We start from the raw sequence: 18,955 nt of genomic DNA, 5'->3' as shown, positions 1-18,955 counted from the left end.
AACCTTGAGTAGAAAAGGGAACGAAACGAAACGACACGCAACAGGTTTGCAAGAACGCACGCCCACACCGATATTCCACGATTTGGACGACCCTAACCCGACGTCTTCCTACTGTGTAGGTAGACCATAGCACCACGAAGCACCGTATCCCTGTGCCGATCCATCACCCTCCGAGCAATTCGCGTTGCGCTGCGTGCGAGCATCTTCCCCCACCGCCCACCGCCCATCGCCTAAATTCCATGGGCACACGACCTTGCGCCTGAGCATTCCAACAACTAACACCTGCCCCGCCGGTCATCGATTTGGTATTTCTAAACGGCGACAGCGAGGGCGTGAGAGAGGCCTCTGACACACACGTAATCATGTCTGCCAACGAAGAGACAGTTAAGAAGGAGGTGCTCGACGCCCAGGAGGCAGAGGAGACGAACAAGGCCGAGGAGACACAGAACACACCGGACATGGATGAAAAGCCGGTAGAGGAGAAGGAAGCAGAGGAACAACAGAGGCCATTCTCGAGGGATGACTCTGACAAGGACACGGTATGTGCAGCTCTACCCTGTCCATGAACACACGCACTTGGGAGATGTTTGGTGCCGACGAAAACGCCACTTTCGGCTGCACGCATGATACTGATTGTGCAACGTCACTCTGCAGGAAACTTTTGAGGACGCCATCGAGACTGGATCTCTCCGATCGTTGACCAAACGCCAACCGCCCGCCAAACCCCCATCCGTTACCGAGGACCCGGCCGACTCTGACTACGAGGACGAGGCGTCACAAACCGCCGCAGCGAACGGGAGGCCCGACTCACAAGAACTACCGACAGAGAAGAAGATCCCGCGCCCTCTTTCGCAAGAGTCCGCCGGCTCCCTTGATAATGTAAACCTCGACGACGACACGGCGACAGCGACGACGACGGCGCCGACTCAACAAGGTATGTTGTGCAAATATAAACACCTGCACCTTTTAGCATGACACTGACAGCCGCCCAGAAAAGAGCCAACCGACAGAGAAAGCGCCCAAAACTATGTCCTTCAGCAGCCTAACCAACGCCCTGCCGCCAATGCCGTGGTCACCGCCCGCTACCGATTCCCAGTCAAAGAGCCCGCCGGCAGCGGCAGCAGCAGTAGCTCCGCCTCCACCCGTGGCTGCCGCGGCTCCTGCCCCCGCCCCGGTCCCAGCACCCACGGGTAGGAAATTCAACAGTCCGTTTTCGTGGCTTTCACGAAGCTCCTCCAAAGAACCCCCCGCTGTGCAGCCTATCCCATCTGCCAGAAGGAATACAGCCAGCTCAGTAGCCACCATGACTAGCAATCCCGAGATGATGCTGAGCAAACTGGAGGAGGAGAAAGACGGAGCGGACAGCTCGCGCAATAGCCTCAAGGATCGTTTCAAGGCACTCCGCATGAGGGAAGAGATCGTCCCCCCGGCTGAAGAAGACGAGAATTTGACAGTAGCCGGTGAGACCGGGGAGAATGGCACCGCGGGGCAACCGCCCCCGTCCCCATTGCCGCAGAGCCCGAACAAGAACCTCGCCCCTGGGACTGCTTCGGGTGTCACCGCCGGGCCATCATCCTTCGTTGACGTCGACGTGGATTGGGACCTATGGCAGGACGTGGTCAACGAAGGCCCGGCCGCCGTGGCTCGGACGAGTGCGGAGGAGCTGAACAAGGCCATCGCCACGGGGATCCCGAGCGCTATCCGCGGCGTCATCTGGCAGGTTCTGGCCCAGAGCAAGAACGAGGAGTTGGAAGCGGTCTATCGCGACCTTGTCATCAGAGGCACCGAGAAGGAGAAGAAGGACAAGGATAGGCAGAGCAGCGGAACGACAATAAGCGCCACCCTCAGTGGCAGCGGCAAGGGGTCGTCTTCGTCTGCGTCGTCGGTCCACTCGGAGAACTCGGCTTCGAATGGTGCACCATCGCCCACGGAGAAGGACTCGGACTCCGGGAAGAAGGCACAGCCTGTTTCTGCCGCTGAGCGCCAGAAGAAGGAGAAGGAGGACCTAGCCGCGCTCCAAAAGCTCGAGAAAACTATCAGGAGGGATCTCGGGGCAAGGACGAGTTATTCCAAGTTTGCCGCAGCCCAAGGGCTCCAGGAGGGCCTGTTTGGCGTCTGCAAGGCATACGCCCTGTTTGACGACGCCGTAGGCTATGCCCAGGGCATGAATTTCCTCGTCATGCCCATTCTTTTCAACGTGAGTTTTACCGCGCTCGAAATCTTGAGGGGACAGTTGCTAACGTCTCACAGATGCCGGAAGAGGAAGCCTTCTGCTTGCTGGTACGGCTAATGAACCAGTACCATCTCCGGGATCTCTTCGTCCAGGACATGCCTGGCCTCCACCTCCACCTCTACCAATTCGAGCGCCTCCTCGAGGATCTCGAGCCAGCGCTCTACTGCCACCTCCGGCGGCGTGGCATCTCTCCCCATCTCTATGCCACACAGTGGTTCCTTACCCTCTTCGCGTACCGCTTCCCTTTGCAACTCGTGCTGCGCATCTACGACCTGATCCTCTCCGAAGGCCTGTCCGCCATTCTCAAGTTCGGCACCGTCCTCATGCAAAAGAACGCCACCGCGCTCCTCGCCATCACCGACATGGCCCAGCTCACCACCTTCCTCAAAGACCGCCTCTTTGACGTCTACATCGACTCCTCGCCCTCATCCACCTCCATCCTCGAGAACGGCTTCTTCGGCAGCTCCTCTAGCAGCATCGACAAGGAGGTCTACCGCGCGGACCAGCTCGTGCGCGACGCCTGCGAGGTCAAGATCACGCCCGACATGCTCAAGGCGTACCAGGTGGAGTGGGAGGAGAAGACGCGGGCGGAGCGGGAGCGCGAGGCCGAGCTCGAGGCCCTGCGCGCGAGCAACGCCAGCTACGCGATCCGCATGCGCAAGCTCGAGGCCCGCCTGCAGGACGTCGACGCCGAGCAGGCCTCCCTGGCCACCGAGCTGGTGCACACCAAGGTCGACAACGACGAGCTGCGTGACGAGAACGAGTCGCTCAAGATCCAGGTCAAGGAGCTGCGTATCGTCATCGAGAAGCAGCCCGCCGAGCTCGAGTCCGCCTGGCAGCTCGAGCGCGACGACCTCATGAAGCGCAATGCCAAGGTCCATGAGGAGAACCAGAAGCTCGAGAAGGAGATGTCGGAGCTTGAGGAGGAGCTGGTCCAGACCAAGATGCAGTATGCCGAGGTACGTTGCTTCCTACGAAGTACCTTTTCCCCTTTCCATGCAAACCAAGGCTAACCCATTCAAAACAGACCAACTCGCAACACGAGGCGCTGACAAGGAAATGGACCGATCTCAAGAAGCACATCCAATGAGCCCTGGCCCGCGCGGGAAAGAGCAAGGACGACAACAACAACCACACGACAACGCGCGTCCGGGTCCGGTCATGTTCTCCCGGGAGAGTGACTACACAACCCCACCACAACACACACGCGCCATGCCGACGTGCCGACGTGCCGGAATGCGTGCGTGCCGTGGGAGAGGCGGGTTGTCTGGGACGTGGCGAAACAAATAAGAGAGAGGGGGGGGAATCAGTTCAGTTGTATACTGTATACGATAGCTGTGTGTGCATGGAGGGAAGCATGGGAGACGGAGTAGAGATGCCAAAAAAACAACCGGGATCGCATGGATGGCGGGTGGGAACGGATGGATAGGGAAGCATTTATCATGGTTCATACTGCTACTGCTACTACAATCGATATTTCTGCTGGATGCTGGAGGCAACCACACACAAGGACGTCACGATACCGGTTTATTGTTCGGTATTTACAGGTAGCGTTGCTGCTTGCCAAGTTTGCTTAATTCTGGATTTTTCCAAGGATTCGAAGAAGCAAAAACACGTCACAAAACATGAGGGCATCAAGATAACCAAGCCTGGATCGATTGACTCTGCGAGGGCTGCTTATGGTGGGGGTATTCATTTTCCATTGCCCTATATCCCTGTCATGCCCTGTTACCGGTGACGAAACAACTGGAAATGACGTTGCTGTGATCGCCTTTTACATCCCAGAAATGACCCATCAACACCTGGCGAAACGCCGATGCTAGCCCCCGCGTCCCGACTTGTTCCTCCCATTCTCCATCGTACTCTCTCCTCCTTCGCCCAACGCTTACTTGTGGAGCTTGCGCTGGTAGAAGGCGAGCTCCTCACCCTCCAGGATGTAACCATCGCAACGGCCGGACTGGCCGGGGCGGCTGGAGACGACGGCGTAGAGACGACCGGCCTCGAACTGCTTCTCGATAGCGGAGTCGACCTTGCCGGAGGCGGCGAAGCGGGCAGCCTGCTTAGCCTCGACTGACTTGCTCTTCTTGACCTCCTCAACAGCCTGGCCCTGCTTCTGCTGGCGACGGCGACCAAGGGGCTGGCCGTAGTGGGCCTCGTACCACTGACGGAAGGGCGCAGCGTCGACCTGGATGACGGCGGACTTGGTTAGGGTGTTCGTGCGGACAAGCTCGTTGTTAGAGGGGTGGTCTGGATATCAAAATTTAGTAGAGTTCCCCGAGCAACGATCTTGGGGAAAACGTACAAGCCACGCCAATGACACGAGTCTTGCGGGTGCATCCCTCCGAGGCCCAGGCGAAGTTACCCGAGTCGAGACGGAGAGCACGGTACTTGTGGTTACCGCCGCGGGTACGGACGGTGTGGATGCGCTTGGCACCGATACGGGTGTTCGCAGGCTGACGGCCCGCCTCGAAGGCTCTCTTCTTCCCTGTACGCAGTTGTCAGAAATATTGTTCATTTCTATGTGCGTTGAACAGGCTCAGAACGCAATGGGTTGGGTTCCTGTGGCAGTCTGCCCGCCCCTTCAAAGGGCAAGCAAACCCCCACAGGAACCTCCCAAGCGGACCTTCGAGTGCCCTTCATGTTGAAGGGCTTGTGTATAGTATTCGCGGAACGGTAGGAGGAGATCATGACATACGGTAGTAACTGCAGCAAAAGTCAAGGTTAGCCACCACCGATCAGAGACGGGGGTATGGAAGATAGGGAGGGAAACTTGCGCTCGCTTGGCACCGGTAGCGGCGCGCTTGTGCCGAGAATCACGAGAGATACCCATCTTGACTGTGTCTGTCGAAGGAGCGTCGAGTTAGTCAAAAAGTTGAGATGTTGGCGTGCGATCGAGCTGGGAGATTTCGTGGATCGGCAAAATTCGGTACGGAACCGACTTTCACAAATTCGCAATCTCGAGTGTAGGCTTCGATGCGTTGAGGAGGGTAATGCGAACCTGGATATTGACTTACCTCGCTGGTCGTTGGTCGAGCGGTTGTGCGAAGGTGGGCGGGATCGAGGTTCGTGATGGATTTTGAAAATGTGGGCGAAACTTTTCGGCAGCAAGTTGGGCCGTTGCCGGTGCCGAGCCCTACGGACGGGATCTGCGCACGGACCAGGTGGGTATGCAAAGTGGGGGTTATTCCTGCCAAGACATGCATCAACTGCATTAACTAACACGCCCAAGACAGCCAAACAGCGAGGTGGATGTCATTTCCTGAGCTCCTGTCCTGTTTTTTACCAAGTCTACATAGTAGAGCAGTCGGGAAGAAAACCCATTCACTTCACAGTATCAACCCCAAGTAATAAAACTAATCCATTGCCATATCTGCGCTCCGCCTTGAATAAAAGGCGTCCAGGATCATCTATCTACTCGACTGTCTCCGCTGACCAAGTAGTCGCACGGAGGAAGACGGCCTGCACTCCGCTTCCCCCAACCGCTAGGCCATGCTGAGAATCAGCCAGCAATGAAAAAGTTAAAAAGACATACAATGACCAACTCTACAATCCGCAAACGCAATAGCAGTTTGCTGCCATTTCTTCCGCCTGTCCACCTGCAAATGCAATCAAAGTTAAACATCAAACACTAATGCCGCACCCGACAGGTCGGGCAATTTATGCCCTGCCTCCCTGTCCCCCTGCCATCACATCATCTCCATCACCTCCACCTTTGCCTTCCACAATCATGTGAGGTAGTGGTTTTTTTAGGCAAAGCCAAAGTAGTCATTGCCAGCGGTGATGGCCTTGAGCACTTGGCTTCGCAGAATGTCGTAGCTTTCATACTCGGGAAGGTCGAGTTCTATGACATGGAGTCAGCGAATGGTCACCTAAAGAACTTGAGTGCGAAGACTTACGGTTGAAGCAAGTATGGGAGCTGGGTAGGCGCTCTTTGTTGCCGTAGTCGCGGTGGATGTTGAACCGGTTGACGCCGTTCATACCCTCCAGCTCCTTGAAGCCGTTCAAGGGCACCTTGGATGTTCCCGTGACGAACTGCAGGAGCTTTGCCCTCTCTTCCTTGTCAAATGAGCGCACCGCCCGCCAGAACCACTGGATTTGCTGGGAGGCCGCCGTGTAGTTGTGGTACTCGGTGTTGCTCTTCCAGTCGTCGACGTCGATGTCCGGTAAGCCAGAAATGAGCAGCTCTAGCTCCTGCTCGGTGAAGATGGCGATGAGATCCTCAGGGATGATATCATGGAACCCTAAACATACACGTATTAGCTATACCGCATTAACCAACAGCAGCCTGTAGAGCGTAAACTTACCCTTCAGGAAGTTCTCCATCTGCTCCTTAACCGAGGAGAGCAGTTTGTGCTCCACGATGAGGCGCACATATTCGTGCTTGTTGTCTTCCGTGACCGGGATATTGCGGCCATTTTCAATGAGATCCACGACCTTGGTCACACCGAACTCGTCGTCCTCCACCGAAAAGGTCTCGACAATGATGTCGGTAATGTCGTTCTCGAGCATCCAAACAAGAGATTTGTAGTAGTCTGGATCGAACGACTCCATGTCCTTGACCGACACCGGCTTGCCGAGGATGCGCTTGTAGACCGCACGGCTGAAGTAACAATCAAGGAGCCGGCCCTCGTACAGAGCCTTGCCGATGATCCGTCCGATGAATTTGAAGAACATCAAATGCTCATCGTTGATGCCACTGAGCTTGTTCGGGTGGAATGTGGTGCGATCAGAAGATACCGGGATGAAAAGTGCATAGTTGGGGTCGAACATCTGGCGGGCGAGCACCTGGAACCACTCGCGCGTGACACCACCGGCATCGACACCTTCCTCGCCGTGGAAGCGGATGTTGAGCTTGCCAAACTTCATCTCCGGGCCTGACTTGAAGTAGAGCGACTTGAACGAGTCGTGGAAGACTTGGTCGCGGCGCACCGACAATTGCAATGGCTGGTACTGTGGCCTTTGCTGCTGGCCGGTCTTCGCATGCACGCTTCGGTTAAAGTAGTTTCGCTTGTTGTCGAACTCGAGCACCTTGGGGTTCTTGACGAGGAGAGAGAATGTTCCCGACATGAGCTTGGGGTTCTGCCGCACAAGCTCGTTGAGGATACGCCGATGGTCTTCCGTGAACGTGAAGAACAAGCTTGCAATGCGGTTGTCCGGCGGCGGGCTAGTCAACAGCATCTCCTTCCCGGCCGCGGCCTGTGAGGTAGACGCTTCGTTTAGCGTCGTGTTCTTGCAGACCACCATCAGAGACTCGATTAGCGGCAATAGGATCGTTGCTACGTTCAGCATGCTCTCCCGCTGCCGAATCGCGCCAAGGCAAGCACTCAACTTGTCCCACATGGTCCCGAAGGTTGGGTTCCAGTAGAGCGAGCCGAGAAGATCCTCCTTAGTCTCGTCCGTAGACTCGCTGCCTTCTGCACCGCTGCTTGATTTCTTGCCCTTGGTATCAAACAGGTGATCCAGCGCAGTCAGGACACGCAGCAGCTTGTTTTGCTCCGATGCGCCAGGTGAGAACTTAGCAAGGGCAATTCCTTGGATCTCGGTTCCCGACTCCGCCCGAAGAATATGCGGAAGCAGATCCTCAAGGTCGGATACAATATTCTCGCTCAAGATCCGAGCCTGGGCGACGAGCTCTCCGCCAAACACCTTCTTAGCACCCGGGATGTTGGAGAGGTTCTTGATGGTCGAAATGGTGTTTTGGAAGGTCTTGGAGCTGCATTCCCGTGCAACAAAGACATTGATAACCATCTTTAGGTTGTGATCGGGGATCGTGGGCGGAGTGAGCTGCCGGACCTTCTTCTCCTCAACCTTGGGTTCCTTGGCCGCTGAGCTTTCCGCCTCGGGCTGCTCCTTGTTGTCGGCCGTTGTTTGTTCTTCCGCTGAGGTCACGGCGGATGGCTCTGCGCCCTGCACCGTAGACGCTTGCTCTGCAGAAGGTTGAGCAGCTTCAGCGCTCGCCTCAGGCTTCTCTTCCGATTTCTCCTCGGGTTTCTCCTCAGCCTTCTTCTCGGCCTTTTTCTTGGATTCCTCCTCAGCCTCCTTACGCCGCCGCTCGAGGGCCTGCAGCGGATACGTGACCTTGTTGAGCAAATCCGCTAGAAGTTGCATGACCGATGAGCTCTCCATGATGAGATCCCGATCAAGGAGGCCCAGGAGTGAGTTGATGGCGTACTTCTGGGCCTTAGCATTGACGTCTTTACCCTTGCCCTTGCGGCTCGTGCTCCGTTTGAGAGTCGAAGCGACAGTTTCGTGCTCCGTCAGGAACAGGGACGGGACATGGGGGTTTTTGGTCGCGAGCTCCTGCAGAAGATCAAGGCATTGTTGGACGATCAATAGGGGGGAGACCTCTGAATTGCCAGACATTTGGTTGCTTGGGGCCGTGTTGGTAAATGTCCGTTTGAGGCTCTGGGGGGTCTTGGGGTCCTTGTCCTTGGGTTGTTTCGCCTTCAGAGATAGCTGGCCAAAACTGCGTTCGACGGCGTCCATATCGGTGCTGCCGTCCTGGAGGATCTGAAGGAGAGTAGAGATAACCTCTAGACGGTTCTGGCGATTCTCACAAACGTGCGCAAAAACATCGAAAAGGTAGTTTCGAATGGAGCTCTGCTGGGTAATGAACATGAGCCGGAGAAGTGTGGCAACGCCCGCTTTGTCGAGCATCTGCACAATGGTACGCCGCTGTGGTTTCGTTTCGACTACCGCGTCGGGACGACGCGCAGCTTCCCGGGGACGGGCCCCTGCGGGCGGGACGCGATGAATGTTATGTCGCTGAGCAATGGCACGAGCCTCAGCGGCGAGCTCGGGCGGCAGTTGGTCCATGATGTCTTCGCCTTGCTCCAGCAGAACCTGTTCTCGAAGAGCAGGCGGGAAGGTTAACAAGATGCTAGCCGTATCCATCTCCACGGGCCCAAGGTCCTGGCCAGTAGCTGTGGCCTCTCTCCGTTGGTCCTCACGGTCGCGGCGACGGCGTTCCTGGCGTTCCTGCTGAACAATCTCCATACGAAGTTCCGCCGGTAGTGCCTCGAGGAACTCCTGGAAGACTTCGGTATTCTCCCCCTCGCTGGCTGCTTGCTCTCTAGCCAGGGACCGCCGGGAGCTGACTGTCTGGGCAATGACTTCTTCCCTGAACTCTTCCGGTAGCGCTGCAAGATATTCAGGGTCGATGCCGAGCTCCGTAACATCCACGGTCTCGCCGCGGATAGTGGTGACGACACGTTCGGCCACCGGAATCGGTTGCGGTTCGGCCTCCGGGATATCTGTGTGAGACTCAACCCCTTCCATAGCCTGGGGCTCCTCGACGGCCGCCTCCGCAACGGCATTTGCCTCTTCTGCTGCAAGTGCAGCTTCGGCCTCGGCTCGCTCCCGTTCCTCCCGAACGCGCTCTTCGGCCTCCTTCTTCTCCCTCTCGGCTTTCTCCTCGGCTTCCTTGGCCTCTCTCTCCTTGCGCTCCTCTTCCTCGCGCTTCTTGCGTTCCTCTTCCTGCTTGCGCTTCTCCTCCTGCCGCGCCTTCGCTTCCTTCTCACGTTGTATGACGGCCGGAGTAAGCATCCCTAGGATTGCGGTGGAAAGTAGCTTGGACTTTTCATTGTGGTTGAAGCCAAAAATCATCTTGGCTTCCTCCTGCCACCGTTCGGCTGTGGACTCAGGGGAGAAAGTGACGGCATGGTGAGGCTCCTGGTACACTTCGCGGCGCTGGTCCCATCGGGGCTCCCGCCCTGACTGTGCCATGTTTACCGGAATGTTTAACTGCCGAACTTCGCCGGCCGGGCCTTCGGATCTCAGCTGGAGGCTGAAAGCAGGGCCACCACGGGCGGGGAATGGGATACTCTGCATCAAATCGTTAATAAAAGCGAGAGGTGCGTCAATGCTATGTCCAACCAGAGCCCCTGGGAATCCGAGCCGTATCATATGTTGGCTGGTGCCCCGGGGTGCATCCTGCCCAGTTCGGTTGCCAGAGAGCAACAATGGGTTGACGCCATCGTCTGTCGGGTTCGGCGGCGGCCGGTGGTGGCTGTGGCGGAAGTAGCTTCGGAAGTCTGAGGGTGTATTATTAGCATACTGACCGATTACCGACATCAAGCCGGTTATAAAAGCGTCTGGATCTCGGTTGAAGTCCTCCTCCAAAGTAAACGCCCTCCGCCGACCTTGTCGGCGAAAGGCCTCGCCAGACGTACCAGGTCCCAGGGGATCGCGGTGTCCTCCCATGAACGGAGCAGTAGGGAAAGGACTCCGGGCACCACCATGCCGAAGGCGGTGATGAGGCTCAATCTGAGAAATATCCCAGCCGAGCCCCGAGGGCATGTTGGGAGGTGGGTGGTCATCGTCTAACTCGCGTCAGATTCGACGTTCGAGGGCGGAGATATACTGAAAATGCACTTACGATGATGATTCGGGTCGTAATAGACTTCATCCTCCTCGCCTTCATCTTCTTCTTCCTCGTCTTACCCAGTTAGTTGATTGCGCCAAACAAACGTGTGGGGGCGGGGACCTACCATCACCCCCTCCACGATCATCATCAAGGAGATGCTCACCTTCGCGATCCTCATCAAGAAAGTGTTCTTCAAGGTCCTGCATATCCTCCGCGTCGAGATCATCGCCGCCGTCCACGACGTTTCGGAGAATATCAGGGATACGGCTGAGCTGTTCGAGTCCGTGGCCATGCAGGAATGCATCATGGATGTCATGTGCTGCACCCGGTTCGAACCCGAGGTCCTGTTCACCTTCGTCGTCCTCTTCGTCAGTGTCACTCTCCCAACCAGATGCCCCCTCATCATCCATGGGATTTCCTTCCTCGTCGATGATCTCAATGCGGTCTTCCATCTCCAACATATCCTCGGAGCCCATCTCATCCTCGTCGTCGTCATCTTCCTCGTCGTCATCGCTGGGTTCTTCGTCGTCATCCTCGTCCATGTCTTCGTCCATGTCGTCGTCCATATCTTCGTTTTCACCCATGATGACTTCCACGACCCCAGGATCACCGGGGAGGCCTTCCATAGGACCCATCCCGCCAAGCTCGTCATCATCGTCGTCGCTAGGATTTTCTTCATCATCCTGGGACATTTCCTCGCCATACTCCATCTCATCGTCATAATGCTCGTCATCGTACATGGCATCGTCGTCTACAGAAATTAGCAACGGCGAGGAGGCATGATCATAGTTCTCGAACATACCGTCCTCGTCCTCGTCGGAGAAGTCCTCCTCGCGTCCAGGCTCGAGAATACCGAGCGTAGAGTTGCGGTAAAGATCGGGGGTCTCCTCACGGTCGTCATCCAGATCGGAGAGAGATGACGTCGACGCAAAATCCTCCTCGGGTTGATCAGTCGTGGCCATGGGGATGACGTCTGACTGACTCAGCTGGTAGGCCGTCTTTGTCAAAGCCCGGAGCACGCGCAGGATGTACTTGATGGTACGCTTGACGTTGGGGAAGGTGAGGTCGATGTCGGCGATGGATGCAGTCAAGGTGGAAAGGTACCCCTTTTCGTACATGAGGCGCTTGAGCTGCATCTGGGATCGTGTGAGAGCTGGATCCGTTGCGCGGGAATCTCTAGGTTGATTCTCCTTCTCCTTCTCGCCAATCATCAAGCTCATCAGTTCGGCAGCGCACATCATCTTGCCATAGCGCACTTCGATCGGCTCCCCTGGAGTAGTGGCTTCCTTGTACGCGCGAAGAACCGTTTCGAGAACAAAGCGGCGGACGAACAAAAGGTCTGAGTCATCATCGTACTCAAAATGATTGCGGTTGCGATCGATGGGCTTTTCGGGCGTTCGGGAAACCAACGCCACGAGCACTGCCTGAGCGTGAGTCGATGTAGCGGCCTTCTTCTTGATAATGGTCGAGTCCAACGGAATACCGGCGGGCCCGAGGCAGAGGAGATCGTTGAGAAGGTAGTTCAAGACGCTTGAACGAGGTTTAATGGGCGTGTTTGTCTGGATCGGTACGCTTCGCTTGAAGTTGATGAACTCAACCTTTGTACGATTGAAGCTCTGCAGGAGCTCCGCCAAGCAGTTGAGCAAGAAGCAACGGTAGACGAAAATCGGGTGGTCCTCTGCCTTGAAAGCTGGCTTGGGAGCTTTCTTGTCTTTATCTTTCTGCTCAGGAGGCTGTTGGTCAGGGGAGGGTGTCCCCTCCCCGCTTGCACTCGAGGATTCGCCTTCCGCTGCTGAGTCTTTCGAAGGTTGGCTTGCCGGCTCCTTGTCGTCAACCTCCCGATAGTTCAGAAGCTCGCAGAGCAAGAAATGAATCACCCCGTCGGGGTTCTCGAGAACAGGGCGTTTCAACTCAAAGGGGGTCTTTGGTACGTCTGTCATATCCTTATCTGCAGATTCTGTTGATGGCTTGACATCGTCAATGGTTAAATCTTCGGTCGCTTGCACGGCAGGCCCGACAGATCCTTCCTTTGCGGCGGATTCTTGATCAGCAACTTTATCCTTGAGGGATAAGCTGTGAGTGCGAACGGCGGGGTCAAACATCGTTGCCCCGCTATTTAGCTTCACGAGGTCTGTCGTAACATCGACGAAGAGCTTCGGTGAGCGGAGTGCCACATGGGAAAGGTGCCTCAGGTAGCTCTGAAGGTCGTGATAAGCGCGAGGGTTCCTAGCCGAAGACAGGTATTGCTTGATCTCAGTTTCCATCATCAGGCGGACCATATCTTCATCCTCCACGATATGACGAAGAATGATCAGAATGTTGTTGGTGATGTGCGCTTGGTTGAGACGAGTCGAACCTCCACTACAAGACTGCTTCGCCATAACGAACAGCCGCTGCAGATTTCGCTTCTCACCCATGACTTTTGCCGTCGCGTGGTCTCTGGTAAGGATCACAAGGATCCTAAGGGCAGAAACTGCGAGAGCTTCTTCCTTCCCAACTCTTGGAAGAATGTCCAAAATCGTGGTCAACAGGCTGGAACGGTCCTCGCTTGACATGCTGAGATCCTTGGCCACCCATACTGGAGGCTCGACGGCATCGTCCTCTTTGGTTGGCATTTTCCATTCGACCTCTACCGGCTGTTCGTCGTTTGAGAGGAGGATTTCGAAGATAAGAAGTATGTACGGAATCCAGGACGGGAGTTCCTCCTGGGACGCCGTGGGTGAAACCTTCAAAAACCCAAGGTACTCCCCGATGTTCTGCTTCAAGGTTGGGAGAGTAGCCTTGAAGAATGACCGGGCCTGGAGGAGCAGTGACAGTAGATGGGCGAACGCTGCAATCCCACGGCCGTTTGCCCGCTTTTCTTCCTCATCATTCGGCGCGAACGACATGAGAGCATTCGCAAGGACCTCGCCAACTTCAGTCTCCTTTTCCTCGTTGTCCGACTTAAGGACAACGGCTTGTATAAAGCCACAAACCTCGAAAACCAAGTCTGGATGAGCCCTGATAACATCAAGGCAGCGACCGATCGAGTCATTTTGCATCTCGGCTCTCATCTGGTCGAGGTCGTCCTTCGTGACGGTGGGTGGTGTGGGAGATGCTGCAGACGAACTCGATGGGGCGGCAGGGTCATGCGCTGGGATTGAAGAAGGACCAGGTACTTCTTGGTTCGCCGACTGTTGACTGGAGTCATCTTGGCTGTCATCTTGAGACTCATCGGAGGAAAGTTCCTCGGCTTCGCCAATCGCATTTTGAATGAAGTCATTCACCGAGTCCAAGGACATGGGATCCACGGCCGGGGCGTTGGCCGGAGGCGCAGCCGTGGTCTCCTTGGAAGACTCTTGTGATTGCGGCGACGGCGGGCTCTGGTAGGCATCCTGCTCAGGTATGGGGTTACGCTTCCCGGCCAGATCCTTAGAGTGACCGCGGCAATACTCTGCCGAGTAATCGGTTTTTGCGTTCGCGCGATAGACTGCTTCGCGAGCGAGCTCTTCATCGTAGCCCGACTGGGTCAGGTCCCTGATATGGCCGGCATACGCAGCCCAGTTGAACCGGACAGGCTCGCGGTTCTTGAACAGAGAAATCGGCGAGTTCTTGTCCGTTTTGCGCCATGCATTTGTCTCCTGGTCGGCAACTGTAATGGTCTTGATGATATCAATGATTTTGCTTAGAGTTGGCGCCGGGGCCTTCTCGGCGAAGTCTGACTCCCAGAGCTTTCGGGCGATCGGGAAAATGGCCAACCTCAACTCCACGACGAGCTGGTGCCCCAAGTCTCTACTCCTGTCCGAGGACCGCGGGAATAAGCTGCCTTGTCCGAGAGACTCGTAGACGTTCTTGCCGTTAACAATAACGTGGTAGATATCGAGTATCTTTTTCATTCCAGTCGTGATCAGTTGTAGCTTCTGAGCGTCCTTGGTATCAGGCCCCTCGTTGCACAGTTCATCAGCGAATCTCTGAAGCATTATATTCATCAGCTCTATACCGCCGCGGTCCTTGAACGCCACCAAAACAGGCAAGACCAGCTGGACGGATGTGCGATCCGGCTGGCGCGTTGGATCGATCAACATTTGGTGTAGTGCGTCGAACATGACGTCCCAGTATCGCAAGTCCCGAACCGCCAGCTTCTGCTCCTCTGGCAAATTCAACTGCTCGAGGATCGTTTCTGCCAAGGCCTGTGCAATGCTCAGGTGATGAGATCTGACGTAGTTGTCGAGCCCTCGCCTGGGGAGCAAGACTTTCCCAATGGTTTGGAAGAATGGAAGTGCGCTGGGTGGTAGGGAGTTGAGAAGGCGGCTGATGACGAAATAGTTTTGGAACCGAGTCGTCGAACGTTCTTCCTTCGTCGGCTCTTTAGGCGACATCGAGACCTCTGCGGACTTGCCCACCGAGGGAGCGGTACCGGCGTCTTGGGGCTTGTTGCCGTCATTAGCGGAGGGGGCAGGGAGTGAAGGGGTCGTCTCCACGCTATCCTCAGCAAACGATCGATTCCCAAGCCAGTGCTGCGGGACGAGGGCAGCGAGGGCCATATCTTCCGTGGCAGCATCGCGCAGGAGTGGTCCGAGGCGGTTGACTAGGGAGATCAAGTAGTCATAAACATTGACCGCCGGCATCGAGACCGTTGCGTGCCGAGAGGAATACGGGAAACTCTGATAGAGTGTCCTGAGCAGAACCTGTAATTTCACCAAAGCCTTCACAACTCGAGTGCCGCCGGCCACTTTACGGACCAAGGCCTGGTCCCATTCTCCTTTGTCGTTTTGCAACGAGAGATTGGCGATGACGAAGGGCGCAAAGAAGGGTTGTGCCCCCTTCTTTCCCAGAAGCGGTTCCAGGTCATCAATGGCGGCGTGAATGCGGTTGAGCAGAGACGGGAGGCCGAGGATCGAGTTTGCCTCTATCGCCGCGGCAAGTGCGTGGGCGAGCGAGCGCGACGCGCTGGTCGTCTCAAAATCGCCGGGAAGACTGGCTACCTCCGACAACTGCAAAAGCAGCTCAATGCCACCATCGCGAACAAATGATGATTTGAGGCTTGAGTTATGAAAAATGGCGTTGAGGAATGACGAAACGGCGCCGATGTAAAGCGTGATCTCGTGGGACGGGCCTGTAGGTTTCTGAGGCTCTGACCCAACGTCAGAGTCAGGGTTCTGCTCGGGCGCAGGACCGGCGTCGACCATTTCAACGTCGGGGTCTTCTACGGTAGCCTTCCCCTTTCCTTTGGCTGCAACAACCGGCGATTCTGCGGCCGTCAACAAAGAGTCATCTGCGGTAACGGCCTTACCGCTCGAGTCGACAACCGAGACCTTCGCACCCCACCCTGCGTTAGCGGCCTTGCTTTTCGCAAGATGGAGGACGCGGGCGACCATATCAAGGATGGCATTGGATATAGCTGGCCGCAAGACCGGATGGTGACGAGCGAGCTCGTCAAAACTACCACCAACGACATTGGCCAAATCAGATTCTGACAGAGTCTGGACATGTTGCGGACTCTCGAAGATCTCCAAATAGACCCCGAAGGCATTGCACGATATAATCATCTTCCTGCCAGAGTTATTCAATGAGATGGAGTTCAAGATAGAGGGGATGATGCTAATGGCGTCGTTGGAGGCAAGGATGCCAGGGGCAAGGCGTTCCCTGGGGGCGTCGAGCGTCTCCTGTGTCGGAGGGTGTGGCCGGTCGTCAGCATCCAAGGTAACCGAATCCTCAGCATAAGCCGGCGAGGCGCCCTCTCCCCCCTCGGGCTCGGGTTTAGGTGTTCCTGAAGGCTTGGGCAGCGTGACAGTTTTACCAGTAAGGATCTCGAGGAAGCTCTGAACCATTCCCGATTCCGAGATAGCAGCGAAGCTAGTGGGATCGTTGTTGATAAAGTCACTCAACAAGCCAGCAGCATTGGTCCAGACCAAAGAGCCGAAGACATGCATATCCTCAGTGATGGCGCGGAGGCTGCCCAACAGGGCAGAGTTGTCTACCAAATTCCTCAAAAGCCGGTCGATGTTTGTGCCGAACGAGAAAGCGTTGGTCATTATGTGGTGGATGAACTTGAGAAGCCACTTGAGCGCCTGTTGCTGATAGAACGGAATCTGGTAGTCCACCGTGTGGGAGTGAAACTCGGGCTTCATCCCCTGGCCTGCCGCGACAAGCTCCTTTGAGCGGGCGACGGTGTCGATGATGAGGTTGGAGATGGCATCAAGACCGCCAGCATTGCTGAACACGGTGAAAGCGCCGTTGAATCCGTAGATGATCGTGTCCAAAAACGCAAGCACCATGCTGTAATTGCGAGTCGCTGTCTTGGATCGGATGTTGAGGATGTCGACCATGATTTCCAGCAGCCCGGCGGAGGACATCTCGTGTCCTATACGAGAAGCCATAGCCATTTGCAAAGTCAAGGCGAAGAGACTCCCGCGCCATTGGTCGGCATCAGTCACCTTCCCGTCATCCAACTCATCAGCATCCTCCTTCATGCTTGCCAATGCCTTCCTGATGAGATACAGGAAGATGCCGTGGTTGACGTTTGCATTCAACGCTGCGACAACCTCCGGATACTTGACCGGCATGGCAGTGATGGACTCCAAAGCTGCAAGAGCGATGGCCTGCAGGCGCAGTGGTGTTTCGGGGGCTCCATCAACGGAAGGATGGACCAATTCGACGAGTTGGTACACGAGCTGGTACCTGCGTGGCTCGTCGTTATCCTGTTTGAGGACTTTCTCGATGAACGTTGTCTCAGGATGGATGTACGCAAGGTTGGTGATGGCGAGCAGACGGACGGACAACGCCAGTTGTCGATCCTCGGACGACCCCAAAAGCGCTTTGCATATTCTTAACCGGTTGAGAAACTCGTATCGCACAACCTTGGGCATGTCGGTCGGACAGAGTTTGAGAAGCTCATAGATGGGCGTCGATTGCACCGTGGTCTGGCGCAGCTCGACCGACTTGGGACCTGAAGCAAGGTGAGCATCTCCGCTCGGTCCGCGGCTCCGGCCCGAGGGGCTATCTTCGGCGGCAGGAATACCCCTCGAGCGCGGGGTCTGAGAGATGCTGGTCGAGCTACGCCGGAGTGGAGTGGGCGTTGCGGGGACCGACGAAGACGGACCGCCCTCGGCCTGAGATTCCGGAGCGACCGCGCTCAAGGGCTCCGCCTTTGGATAGTAAATGACCTTGACATCCCCCCAGCCAGTCCAACGCTCATCATCGGATGGGCAAGGAGCAAAGATCGCGTTCAAGTCGTTGGCGTACACCGATGCTGCATTTCGATGGCTCGTGGTGGACGCCTTCTCTTTGCCCTTACTTGCCGAACCTGGGGTCGTGGGCGGAAGGTCCGGGAGCCGAGGACCTGGTGAGACCGGGGTTTTGACAAAAGGCTGAGCAAGATATTGCACCCTCTCGAGATCAATATTATAATGGTTCGCGAGCAAGGCACTGCTCACTTGCCGATTCGGCGTGCCCACGCGCTTGATCGAAGCCTGGTAGCGTTGCGCAAGCTCTAGGCCAACCTCAAGGGTCGCGTAGACGATGGTAAGGTCGGTCGCATTAAGAAGGTCGTTCAAGTGCGGACTGCTGGCATATATGCTCCGGTTGCCACAGTGCTGCAAGAGCACCTTGGTGAAGGTGAGGATCGAGATCACGAGCTGGCGGTCCCCGTCCTCCTTGTATCCCAGCTGCACCAAGCGCTCTTTGCTGTAGGCTTGTTCATCGGCGTATTCCACCGGCGCACCCTTGTTCAAGAGTAGATCGCACGCAACATCTCGCATCTGAAACCCTTCATGTAGTTTATATGTGGCGCAATACGCCTCGAGAACGCTGTCGAACCGGTTGAGGAGAGGAATCCAGTGATACAAGTCGCCACGTGGGAACGGCCATCTCGTCGGAAATTCGTCAAGCTTTCCGGGAATGAGCGGCAACGGAGTAGAAGCTGCAGCGAGAACATAGTCCTTGACCCAAGGAGACTAAGCGGGGATTAGCACTACAGACGGAATGGAAGCGGTTGGGGGATGGTTGCTCACTAGGTTCTCCCGGTGCTTGGACTGCATCGTCTTGGTAATTTTACCCATCTTGACGAAGCGGCTGAGCCGCGAGGGCTGAAGAAAGTAGACGCTCCCCCTCCACTACCCACAGACCCGGTGAACGGACAATGACCCGACTACGTAAGAGCCGCCAAAGTGCGGGGATGGTAGTCCTCGATTAGAATGTTGTGGTCGAAAACGGCAACAGCCAGCTGTCGAAGAGAAAGCGGCAGGCGATCGATGGCGGGGTCGTTTTGCAGTATGTAAAGGCGACTGCAAGTATGTGTTGGGGTTGGTTCGACGGGATTCGGCAGGCGGCGGCGAAGCTCTCCAAAGCCCAAATACAGCTCGAAGACGAGTGCAGGT

General features: G+C 56.1%; 3 protein-coding genes across 3 annotated transcripts; 1 reads left to right on the top strand and 2 right to left on the bottom strand.

Annotated features, from left to right (window-relative positions):
- Positions 1-362: 362 nt before the first annotated feature.
- Positions 363-3,323, top strand: F5144DRAFT_605579 (rab-GTPase-TBC domain-containing protein; the record flags this gene model as incomplete). The annotated part of the gene is made up of 5 exons (XM_066791437.1): positions 363-539; positions 655-934; positions 993-2,197; positions 2,251-3,192; positions 3,261-3,323. The coding sequence occupies 5 exons, from the start codon at positions 363-365 to the stop codon at positions 3,321-3,323; spliced, it is 2,667 nt and encodes an 888-aa protein (XP_066639780.1).
- A 795-nt stretch (positions 3,324-4,118) lies between these two features.
- F5144DRAFT_550652 (40S ribosomal protein eS8) lies at positions 4,119-5,063 on the bottom strand (the record flags this gene model as incomplete). The annotated part of the gene is made up of 4 exons (XM_066787647.1): positions 4,119-4,480; positions 4,536-4,718; positions 4,929-4,936; positions 4,966-5,063. 4 exons carry the CDS (start codon positions 5,061-5,063, stop codon positions 4,119-4,121), a joined length of 651 nt encoding a protein of 216 aa, XP_066639779.1.
- Positions 5,064-5,979: 916 nt separating this feature from the next.
- On the bottom strand, positions 5,980-18,637 carry F5144DRAFT_605577 (uncharacterized protein; the record flags this gene model as incomplete). The annotated part of the gene is made up of 8 exons (XM_066791436.1): positions 5,980-6,074; positions 6,130-6,474; positions 6,538-10,266; positions 10,405-10,554; positions 10,611-10,670; positions 10,723-11,349; positions 11,401-18,532; positions 18,590-18,637. 8 exons carry the CDS (start codon positions 18,635-18,637, stop codon positions 5,980-5,982), a joined length of 12,186 nt encoding a protein of 4,061 aa, XP_066639778.1.
- Positions 18,638-18,955: the final 318 nt, after the last annotated feature.

This window comes from Chaetomium tenue (assembly GCF_020726465.1).
Source record: "Chaetomium tenue strain MPI-SDFR-AT-0079 chromosome Unknown F5144scaffold_6, whole genome shotgun sequence".
Lineage (NCBI taxonomy): Eukaryota > Fungi > Ascomycota > Sordariomycetes > Sordariales > Chaetomiaceae > Chaetomium > Chaetomium tenue.
The sequence above is the reverse complement of the archived record's forward strand: the minus strand, read 5'-3'. Positions and strand labels throughout refer to the sequence as shown.